This window comes from Schistocerca americana, chromosome 2 (genome assembly GCF_021461395.2).
Source record: "Schistocerca americana isolate TAMUIC-IGC-003095 chromosome 2, iqSchAmer2.1, whole genome shotgun sequence".
In the NCBI taxonomy this organism is placed as follows: Eukaryota; Metazoa; Arthropoda; class Insecta; order Orthoptera; family Acrididae; genus Schistocerca; species Schistocerca americana.
Window position 1 is genome coordinate 571,954,538 of NC_060120.1, and position 12,611 is coordinate 571,967,148.

Below are 12,611 nucleotides of genomic sequence, written 5' to 3' on the forward strand. Positions count from 1 at the left end.
CTGTTATGCCATTCACGAAATTCATTGCCTAATTTGTCACAGAACTTTTGATGTCTCTGGTTCTAACTTTCCATTTAACTCAGAACCAATGAGCCACAATCAGTTATGGGGACAATTGAGTAGATTGTGAGTTTCACTGAAATTCCACAAATGTGCTGATCTTCTCAATCTTCTTTGCCAGTCATTGGAATGATCCAAGTTGGACTTCAGATTCCATATGACAGGCATCTTGTTTTCCAACATATACCTTAATCTGTAGCAGGTTGCACCTCTTTTCCTCAATGAGTGCCTGCACAGTCTATTCGATATTTTGAATGAAGCCCCTGTGTACACATATCAGATAATCCTTCCCATCCCTTGTTGCCATTTCCCTAAGGTCATTTCCCTTCAGGATAGAAAAGGCAACACCCAAGCCTCTGCAGCTGAATTAAATTATTTTTTTCTCAACAGCAGTCAACTCTCAAGTTGTGATAAAATATCAATCGCAAAATAATATCATCTAAACAGATATATTTTCTGTAAAATATGTTTCTACACACAAAATATAGAAAGCAACCATGTGAGAATCCCTTTGGAGGTACTAGTTAAATATGGAGTAAGCACACACATGATTAAAAACATTGTTTTACATTATTATGGTATTTCAGTTCTAACAAACATCTTCAGTCTCTGTCCTATTAGTGGTACACCTCCTACTGAGTGGAACCAAAGCTTAATTCAGCCAATAACTCAGAAACACTACCAGCCTTGGAGTAAACTGTTCATGAATAGCTGAGAGATTACCTTAAAACTTATAACATCCATGAAAAATACTAATCAGGCTTTGAAAACACCACAGTGTGGCACCTGCATCAATCAAAGTGACTGACATCAAAAATGTCTTTGACAGATGTAAAGTCATAATTTATAATTTTCACACTGATTGAACTCAGGAAGGAATTTGATGTGCTCAATTTGACATATTACTTATTAAAATGAAACAACTTAATTTCTCAAACAATGCAATACTATATTTTGACAGGTACCTCAAAAGAAGATGTCAAAGAGTCATCTGTATGTCAGAGAACTCATCACAGGAAAACATCTTTATGATTTATCGTGCAAAATGATCCATGGAAAATGAATCTAACCCACTAACTGTAGTCACTGGAATTGCTAAAAGTTCAAACTCTGGACCACTGCTTTTCTCATTCTATATCAATATTTCATGAGTTCTTTACTCTCTTAACTACTCAAGTGCTGGTGGTATCCAATCGTACACAAGCGCCAGCACTAAGAAAATTACTGCCGCTCGATCAAGTGTGAATCGCAATCTTTCTCTATGAAAAGTATAAACCATGGGTCTTGAACTAAACCCTAAGAAGTCACAGGTCATCCTCACATCTCATCAAAAGTTGATTAGTCAATATTTTTGTGTAAGTCCCTTCTATTCTTGTCAATGGTAGCCAGTAAACATTTCAAGAAACAGGAATAATCTTGGATGAGCATCTAAACTGGAATGGACAAATTTATGCAGGTAAAAGAAAATCTCTCTCCTATCTTCATAAAATACAAAAATTTAGAAAAATATGTCCAGTTTTTAGTCTTGCTTAGTATTTACCACTGTGATATAGTTCGACATGGCACTGATAAGGAAAACTCCACATGGCACCATCCGGAAATGCATGCTCACATAAGATATCTGTGGATTATATCAGTCCTTCCTATCCTCAGTTGGATGGATGTTAATTGGTAGATGGCATGATTTTCAAATGCTCTATTTCCTTCATCAGTTTCCTAGTCATTGGTGTGTTCAAAACCTCTTCTAATACATCAGACTTCTGTCATCATACTACAAGTACAATAAAAGATAAAATACATCTAGCATCTTGGCTGCACCTTTGCATAACACTAACTCTTTCTCCATTTCCTTCTCCTTTTCAGCCACACACCTGTGGAACAAATTATCCTGTAACCTGTGTCTTATCCAGAACCTATCTGCATTCAAGAGAAGATTAAAGCTTCATTTTTTTAATAACTAGTATAGCTTCCATCACTATGCTTTCCTCATTGCTTTCTATTTTCTTCTTTCCATCTTTCTGCTAATTTTACCCTAATATTCCTGGCATGCTTCCCTTTGTTCTTCAAGATGGTTGTTTCCATTTCATGCTCAATATTTTGATAAGTGACCTACCCATCTTTTCCAGGTACTGTGAGTTTTGTTGTTATGTGTACTCACTGTCTGGATTCCAACCAGACTATTGATCTTACTCCACTATTTATAGCTCAGATTGATTTCTGATACACACTACACCCTTTGTTGCTCTTTTGTTTTTAAGAGCTCGTACTGATATTATGTGAAATGTAAATTCATTCAGTGTTTTCCAACTATAGTGGATGTGTTTGCCAAGATTTTAATAAATTTAAACTGAAACCTCCATCCCTATTTATTTCCTTTATTTTGACAGACTCCTTAATTATGCTGTACCAGAAGCTTGCATTTGCACTGCAGTATTGGTCTCATTATACTTCATGACTATTACAAGGCAGTGTTTGGTGACAGCTAATTTACTTGGCTGAATATGTCTTTGACATTCCTTGCATCTCTGCTTGACTGTTCTGATAGTCTGCAAACATAAGATGTGCCCATTCACATGGAATGCAATACACAACCAGTTTTTGGAGACATAGATCATCTTTAACACTATACAGAATACTTTTTGTCTCATCTGAAGGGGGTGAAACACAATGGATGCCATGTGTCTGTAGGAGTCTACCAATTTACAATTTTGCTGGATATTAGGCCAGCAGAAAGCAGATAATCAATTTTTGAATTCTCTTCCTCAGTCTCAGTTTCAACCCTTCTCTCAGGCATTCTTGATTTTGACTGCCTCACCTATTCAGTTTGATGATCTGAGTACCCATTCTTCCGTAACACTATATTTAGGTGTTGTAATTCTTTGGTGATCAGAGTTTTTAGTATTGAATTTTTTTGTGATGGATGGTGATGCCTCAAGACATGGAGACAGAGGTCAATGTGTATAGATTTTCTCTATACATTGTGACTGAAGGATCCTACTGTTCTTCTCTTAACTAACACATTGAGGAAAGGATACTTAGCCTTCTGTTTCAACTTCCTTCATGAATTTAATATTAAAATGTGTGGAGTTTAAATGCTCCAGGAACTCTTTAAGCTTTCCTGCACCATGTGGCCACACTTTTTATGTGTCATCTATGTACCAATAGAAACACATTGGTTTCAACTTGGTGGATTATAGTGCTTCAAAGCAGTTCATGAATAGGTTCATCACAACATGCAATAACTAACTACCCAATCCCATGCCATCAGTTTCTTCATAGTATTTTCTGTCAAATGGTAAATAAGTAGATGTCACAACACATCTAAAATGTTAGATTAGAGATAAGATTAGATTAGTTTTTCGTTCCATAGATCTATATATTGTGTTCTGTTACACAATCGTCAAATTTTTCTGAGGTTAGTTCCAAAGAATCAGAAAGTTGAACTCTTGTAAAGAGGGAGACTACATTGAAACTGAGCATAATATCTGTATCCTCAGACTGCAGTTGACTACAGCAGTTTACAAAATCAGTGGAGGAGCAGATGTGGTGTTTGCACTGCCCCACATATACCCTGAGAACCTATTTCAGGTATTTTTCCAGGTATATAGGTGCACCAATATTACTAACTATGAGTCTTAGAGGAATAGCTTCATTGTGTACCTTAGGAAGGCTGTAGAGCTGTAGTGGCACTGCTGCTCATGTTTTAAGACCTTTAATGATGTTAGGTATAAAAGCTGGCCAGCCATCATATTCCCCAGAGACAGAAAATGCTAAGAGAATTTATGTTACACAGAATATCAGTATGAGATCTGAAAAATAAAAGAACATCAAAGGGCAAAATAGGTGTCAGGAATCAAATTCAGCTATAAATAATGGTGTGAGACCAACAATCGCTCACAGACTGGAGGATTCCAGGCAGCGAGTACATACAACAGCAATACTCGCAGCACCTGTAGAGCACAGCTGGATCTGCCACCACAATATTGTTGGTAAAATGGAAACAACAATTTTACAGAACATACAGAAGTGCACTACTAATGAACTACACCTAGAAAACCTGAGAGATCACGTTACCCTAATATTTCTTGCTCTTCTTCTGACCAGTCAATTTCTTCTTCACACTGATTCCTTCTGTACTGTTCGTCATTCACTTCTACTACATGTGGCTACTCATATTTGACAAAATGTAATGAGGAAATTGCTTACTGGTAATAAGACTGATATTCTTAAATTACATATATATGTCACTATACATTTTGTCACAATTATTATTATTGTTATTACTATCATCATTATATACTGCTCACGTAGCACAGAAACTGCAATGGGTACTCACTGAGGATGTCTTGTTAGACATAAGAGAGGGCTTGACGTCCCTAATCTTACAAGATGAAATTCATGAGTAAATAAATAAATGAAAGTTATTTGCTGTACATTTAAACTGTCAACAATTAATGTGTCCCTACCCTTGTACACTTGTTTCCTTGTAACATGTGTCAGAGCAAGTTGTTAACCTTATATATAGCCACACTGGATTCTCAGCACATTACTGTTTATGATTTAGGTATCTGAATTTTGTCCTATATTGAATATAGTTTCCATAATTCCATTATTATGAGTATGATACAAAGTGGAATGACAAATAATAGAACATTATTGAAGTATTAATGTGCAGAGCAGAGGTTTATTTACACACAGTGAAATTCATCTTTCAAATAGCTTAACAAATGTGCTACTGGAATGAGAAACATGGAAAAAATTATGTAGCATAGTCTACCTCCTAATAGTTGATGAAAAATTGAACTAGCAACCAAAAGTGTTTAAAGATTATTTTTAAATGAAGTATTTTTTTCAACATTTGATATTGTGTAGAAGATCCTATAGGATGAAATATAGCTCTCATGTTTTATCACGTGTAGTGATCATGGCACCTTTCATGCATCTGGTAATCAAAATTGTCGCTAACTAAATGATTCATGATATTCTTGGAAGCAGTTGTCAGTACCTCAGTTTGCTTTAAAAGGCTATGACATGAGTTCCCTGAGACACTCTACATACTTATCCAGACAACAAGGAATACTTTGGTATTCGTAAATGTCTCCAGAAGATGAACCCATAGCATACATGGTAAAAGAAGTTAGAAAATTAAGCAAAATTTGATTGACTGATATTTTTAATACTCTAAATTTTTTAATGAACAAATTAACTGCAAATAATGCAATGGAGCTGCAATGATGGTACAAAACATTAAGTAACTCATGTGATATAGAATGACAGTTATCATTAAAACTATTCTTCTACAGTCACACTGAAGGTACAATTGTTTTCAGTTGTGAACATTCATATGTATCACAGAAATGACATGTACAGATCTAGTATTATTTTCCATTTGATACTCACCTTTTCTTTTGATTTTGCTATATCAGTGTCAGCAAACAACACATCAATTCCACAACAGTGAGTCATAAGTTTCACAACACCCATAATTATTTGGACATGAATATCATGCACTGGGTTGTAAACAAGTAGGACTGTTGGGCGCCTGTAGCTGTTACCATCTAAAAAATTGAAACAAAGATATTAATCTGTGAAAAAAGCTACAGGAAATTGTTGATGCTAAATCATTGCTATGATACTTGTATCTAAAGCCATTAAGGCTCTTAAACAAACATGGCATATTATAACAGCTTTCAGTTTTCTCCCAGTTTAATGTTCATTTGCAGGTGTACAGATTGTTTATGTTTTGATTTAGGTAACATACATTACTGCTCCATGTCTTATCTTCTTCCAGCCCTCCATGCCCTAACAATTTTCTTGAGTTTCTGATCCATTCTTCGACAAGCATGTTGTCAAGGTTAATGCATATATTCATCAGTTTGGTTGCCCTTTCATTCTACCAAATGGAATCTATCACCTCCTTCATTATCTTATCATTTGTCATACTCTTCCCATGTCATGATAAGCATATTCAAGATTTGATGAAGTTTGTTGTATCTTAAGAAAACTACCAATGAGTTTGTAATTCAGTATCATGCCCTGTCTCTATTCCTTTGTCAACTCAGGGATTCACTGCTTCCTCCCCCCCCCCCTTCTCCCCTGCCCCACCCTCCCCACTTACAAGGGCTATTCATAACTTAACTTCCAACTGGCTATTAAAAACAGAAAAAATAGATAAATTCTTTTATCTACAATCTTTTCTCACATGTTGACATAATTTCCCCTCATAGTTACCAACCTACCATACCATAACACTGGCTTCTTTATTTCTCCATCAAAGAATGGTGTTGCCCAACACTTCAATCAGTCATTGATAGCATCCATGAGGCCACTGTTGGTCATGAAGTACTAAGCAGCAAGCCAGGCCTTTGTCCTGGGGAAGACATCTATGTCACTTGGCGCCATGTTTGGGCTATAGGGAGGATGTTGAAAAATTTTCCAGTAAAAAATTCTGAGTTTTCTTTCATTCAATTTGCAGTGTGGGGCCATACGTTGTTGTGAAGGAGAAGGATTCATTCAGTAATCATCACACACTATTTATTTTGGATTCACCTTTGAAGTTTTGTAAGTCTAACAATAAACCTGTGATTTCCTTTGCAATTTCAAAAAACTGTAACCAACATATTGCAGTTTGACAGTGTCTGCTTGAATTTCTTGAGTATACTGAGAGACTGATAGTGCATCCACTGTTTGAACTGTTCCTTAGTCTGAGTACAGATACTGCACCTCTGTCTCATCCCTACTCAGAAATTCCTTCCCCTCTAAATAGCAATGCTGAAGAAATGTCAAAGCTGAACCCATTCTTTCAGATTTGCGCGTATCAGTTAGAAATTTCAGAACACACCATGCTTAAGGCTTAAAAGTAACCTAATTTTATGTGATAATGTTAAAGAGTGTTGTTATCAAAATCTGAGAGAAATCTTCAGAAATTTCAGAAACTGTAAACTGATATCACATACAATTTCATCAAGTTGTTTCATGTGTTCATCAATCACATCTGAATGTCTTCCTCAACTACTTTCATCAGCCATATCAGTGTGACCAGCCTTGAATTTTCTGCATCGCTCTCTCACTCATAACCCCATCCCCATACACACAGCACAACTAATGATGAATCTCAATAGCATTGGCTCCTACTGCTTGCAGAAAGGAAATGGCAGAAAGTATCTCCGAATTGGTGGGTGGCTATATAATATTATTCAATTCAGTCACTTGCTGCTACACACTGTCAAACAAAACAGACAGCTGACTAACACAACATGACCTCCAGAGTCTTCTTTTCCAACCACAAAATGCTTTAAAGCTACAATTACTTGTTTACATTTAATAGCCAATCAGAGGTTTATGAAATGCCCTCAAATATACTCTATGCAGTTTTGATTCTCTTTTGTTGTGGTATATTGTTCTTAAGTGACTGATTTCAATATGAGAAGTGTTCTTTGAATTTTATTGTTATTTGTTGTTTCTTAAAACCCAGAAAGAATATTTCACTCTACAGCAGATCATGTGCAAAATAATAATGACTTGGTATAAGCTAACCATGACTACAACCAAACAGAAGAACTCCTTGGTCTTCTCAAGACACTGACACAAGTCCTGACTTTCATCTCTTAATTTGTTCATAACATTACTGCAGTAGTTTGCCATCCTATATTCTAGCCTTCACTATTGTAAATCTTTCAGGCTACTGCAATGACAAACTGAAGTCTTAAGATCAGACACTTATAGTGGAAGTGAAAATGCCACAAAGGCTGCCTACATCACTTTAAAAGTAATCTACACCTCTGACTTGTAGTTCGGGTTCCAGATACGTTTTTTTAACAATTGCTTGTGATAATATTTGTTCTAAAAGTAATTTATTAGTTGATTTATACCCATCTTCATCTTATGATGCTACTGTTTTGAATGGTCGGTTATCCTTGTGTTTATGTTTTGCATTGAAGTCTCTCAACTGAGCCGGCCGAAGTGGCCGTGCGGTTAAAGGCGCTGCAGTCTGGAACCGCAAGACCGCTACGGTCGCAGGTTCGAATCCTGCCTCGGGCATGGATGTTTGTGATGTCCTTAGGTTAGTTAGGTTTAACTAGTTCTAAGTTCTAGGGGACTAATGACCTCAGCAGTTGAGTCCCATAGTGCTCAGAGCCATTTGAACCATTTTTTTCTCTCAACTGAATGTGTTTACATCTCATGGCAAGCAGTTAGTCTTGGAGCAGATCTGAAAGCTAAGTACTGATAAATCTTTTAGTGTGCTGCAGTTAGTTATTTATCTTAGAGGTTTTCAAATGATATTTCTTGCTGTTTCTTGTGAAATATCTGTAGATAAAACTTTTGAAAACTTCACCCACTGTGTAGTAATCTGTTTTGCTGAGTGCACCAGTGGGCACTTGAAATTTTTGTTTTAGACAAGTATTCATGTGAAGTCTTTGTAGTAGTAGCATTAGTAGTTGAGTTGTAGTGTGATTAGTGTGGTGTAACATGGTATTCTTCGGAATACATGTTACACCTTTATCCTCTTAGGCTGACGATAGATGTTCACAGTAACTGCAAATATATTTTAGATAGTTTTAAGTGGGAAAGTGGGAAACATACTTTGGTTTAAAATGGGTACAGATGGGGTGCAAAAGCCACCTGTTCCAGACATAGCAAGGCACAATGGGGATTGCATGTCTCAACATGCTGTGGTGGCTCGCTTGTGCTTTGGCTTCATGGCTTGGTGGTGTCTTGGAAGTCTCAGAGGAAAAGAGGATGGCAAGAAAAAATGACAGAATGGCTGAAAATCAGTTCTGAGAATTGTTACTTCTGATTTAGTGATCTATATTACAAGCATTACATGCACATGTTGTGACTTACTGAAGACTATTCATTATGAAAGAACTGTTTGCTGTAAATTGTAATCAAGTTTAAGATTTTGTTGTAAATATGGAAGAGCTCACACAGAACTGCATTTGTCATTCAGTAGCTTGCATAGATTCAAGCTCTCTTTTAGCACCTGCACATCATAAAAAGGTGAAGAAGTCTGACAGCATGTCCCCATGGCACTGCACAGTAAAATCATCATAAAAGTAATAAACTTCAACAAAGGAGATCAGAAATTATTTAGGAGGTAAAGCAAACACACACACATCAGTGTGACGGATCATGCAGGGAGTGTAACCACACAACCAACCAAATAGTAACGCTTCAGTAGTAATAATTATATTCTTTCTAGATAGTAAAATTTGTAATCACTGTCATTAGATTATAAAAATGTTTTACTGTGGTAATAATGTGATATTTGTGCAAAGTACTTTTATTTAGCTGAATGGAGTGAGGAATCCAAGGGGCATTCTGTTGAGATCCTGTCCTGGAATTGCAGGATATGCAGCAAAAATAAATAAATTGAGGAGCAGAAGTGTGTAAGATCTGTGCCTATCAGGTGCATTCAGGAAATGCAAGTTAGGAACTAGATAGGATCAGAAGGGAGAAAGGGACTGGGATTGGGAACTGGCAGTTGGTTATAAGGCTGCTAAGAGAATGACATATTCAGACAATTTCATTTTGCGTATCACCAATGTATTTGATCAACATTACAGTTTAGTGCAGAGCAGTCTCTTGCTGCTGTAAGTGTAGGAAACATGCAGCAGATATCCACAGTTAAGAAGTCAGATATAAATTCAAATAGAAAGGAGAAGACTCTGCTGTTATATAGTTCTCATGGGAGTGGTGAGGCCAGCAATTGCAGGAAATGTTGGACAGTGAGTACCAGGTCACCAGCACTGTAAAGCCTACTGCAGGGTTGGTTCACATGATGGGTAACATATGGGAGTCATACAGGAAGTTTACAAAAGAGGATCAAATAGTGATTGTGGGTGGAGCTGGGAATAGTCTTAGCAGGTACAGGGAGTAGGGCACAGGAGTTGCCCTGGAAAAGACTGCTACTCATATTGGTGGCAGAAATGTGTAGCTCATCCAGCTGTTTCAGCATCATGATCATCCTCATCTTAATACTGTTGTTAGGCATATTAACATGAGTCTTGAGAAGGCACTGATGGTGAAAGGTATGCCTCACATTGCAGTGGTGCCATTTGAGTCTATCAACGGATTTTGCATTCCACTAGGCACGGCTTGTAGCTCAATAGGTATGGGAAGAGGACATTGGCATATTTTATTGTTGATAGTGTACAGGGAATGTGGGGGATCACTCATGGGAAAATTCCTGCAGTAGTTGGCATTACAGCTGCATATTTTTAGACTAAAGTCAGCTGATAGGTATCCTTGCTTAAGGGAAGTCTCTGTCTTCAAAAAAGGACAGGCATCAAAATCCTGAAGGAATTAGCATACATTTCCAACTCATACGGGTACTGGAGATAAGGTTAAGGAACTTAAATATGTTGGCCCTGGCATTTGGTATATCACAGTACCATTTACATAATGTGCCAATTCAGAAACTTCCTATACCAAGATACTTCTTAGCTTGCTATTTTTCAAGGACCTCTTTGCATAGTGTGCTTGTATGTGAAAAATAGTATTTCTTTTGAATAATAGTACCAGTAATAATAACAGTTTTTCAAGGCAATCTCTTGTTTTCACACATAGACCTACACAGCAAAACAATAAACTATGTCATCTTTTTTGTCATACTGAATACATGTATATTTTATTACACAATGTTTTAGAAAAGTTCTGCCTCTGAGGCTGCCATTTTCAGTACTGATATTATTTTTTGTGGAGTTACCAGAAATAGTAACAGGGATTTCATTGTCACAGACTACCAAAGATGGATCACTTTTACTGCTAAATGCTGTCGATTCAATATCACTATCACCATCACGATTACCAGTCGAAGTCCTTTTGTATTTCACTACAAATTTATCCATTTTAACAATTTTGACATGCAAGACTAAAGATATAATACACTCCTGGAAATTGAAATAAGAACACCGTGAATTCATTGTCCCAGGAAGGGGAAACTTTATTGACACATTCCTGGGGTCAGATACATCACATGATCACACTGACAGAACCACAGGCACATAGACACAGGCAACAGAGCATGCACAATGTCGGCACTAGTACAGTGTATATCCACCTTTCGCAGCAATGCAGGCTGCTATTCTCCCATGGAGACGATCGTAGAGATGCTGGATGTAGTCCTGTGGAACGGCTTGCCATGCCATTTCCACCTGGCGCCTCAGTTGGACCAGCATTCGTGCTGGACGTGCAGACCGCGTGAGACAACGCTTCATCCAGTCCCAAACATGCTCAATGGGGGACAGATCCGGAGATCTTGCTGGCCAGGGTAGTTGACTTACACCTTCTAGAGCACGTTGGGTGGCACGGGATACATGCGGACCTGCATTGTCCTGTTGGAACAGCAAGTTCCCTTGCCGGTCTAGGAATGGTAGAATGATGGGTTCGATGACGGTTTGGATGTACCGTGCACTATTCAGTGTCCCTTCGACGATCACCAGTGGTGTACGGCCAGTGTAGGAGATCGCTCCCCAAACCACGATGCCGGGTGTTGGCCCTGTGTGCCTTGGTCGTATGCAGTCCTGATTGTGGCGCTCACCTGCACGGCGCCAAACACGCATACGACCATCATTGGCACCAAGGCAGAAGCGACTCTCATCGCTGAAGACGACACGTCTCCATTCGTCCCTCCATTCACACCTGTCGCGACACCACTGGAGGCGGGCTGCACGATGTTGGGGCGTGAGCGGAAGACGGCCTAACGGTGTGCGGGACCGTAGCCCAGCTTCATGGAGATGGTTGCGAATGGTCCTCGCCGATACCCCAGGAGCAACAGTGTCCCTAATTTGCTGGGAAGTTGCGGTGCGGTCCCCTACGGCACTGCATAGGATCCTACGGTCTTGGCGTGCATCCGTGCGTCGCTGCGGTCCGGTCCCAGGTCGACGGGCACGTGCACCTTCCGCCGACCACTGGCGACAACATCGATGTACTGTGGAGACCTCACGCCCCACGTGTTGAGCAATTCGGCGGTACGTCCACCCGGCCTCCCGCATGCCCACTATACGCCCTCGCTCAAAGTCCGTCAACTGCACATACGGTTCACGTCCACGCTGTCGCGGCATGCTACCAGTGTTAAAGACTGCGATGGAGCTCCGTATGCCATGGCAAACTGGCTGACACTGACGGCGGCGGTGCACAAATGCTGCGCAGCTAGCACCATTCGACGGCCAACACCGCGGTTCCTGGTGTGTCCGCTGTGCCGTGCGTGTGATCATTGCTTGTGCAGCCCTCTCGCAGTGTCCGGAGCAAGTATGGTGGGTCTGACACACCGGTGTCAATGTGTTCTTTTTTCCATTTCCAGGAGTGTATAATTTCAAGCACATATCAAACAGAACACAAACTAACATCTAGCAATCTACATGTTCTGACTTCTGACTGCTTCATTGTTTGTTCGGTTGTTGAAGTCTGGAAATTCAAATTCAGTATAAGTTGCACCTTATCCAACATTTCACAAGGAAAAATTCTCTTGCTGACTGTCGCATTTTGTGATTGTTGCAGAGCTGTCAATTAAAGCACAAAGAACTTCACCAAGTTATTGTAAGTGCTGT

The 12,611-nt window shown here is 38.9% G+C and overlaps 1 protein-coding gene across 3 annotated transcripts in view; it reads right to left on the reverse strand.

Moving 5' to 3' along the window:
* Nucleotides 1-12,611, reverse strand: part of LOC124595801 — a 285,104-nt gene that overhangs the window by 25,535 nt on the left and 246,958 nt on the right. For all 3 annotated transcript variants that reach the window (XM_047134690.1, XM_047134691.1, XM_047134692.1), the window contains exon 9: nt 5,461-5,618. In XM_047134690.1, coding sequence (XP_046990646.1) covers nt 5,461-5,618 — 158 coding nt within the window. The remainder of the gene's footprint in view (nt 1-5,460; nt 5,619-12,611) is intronic.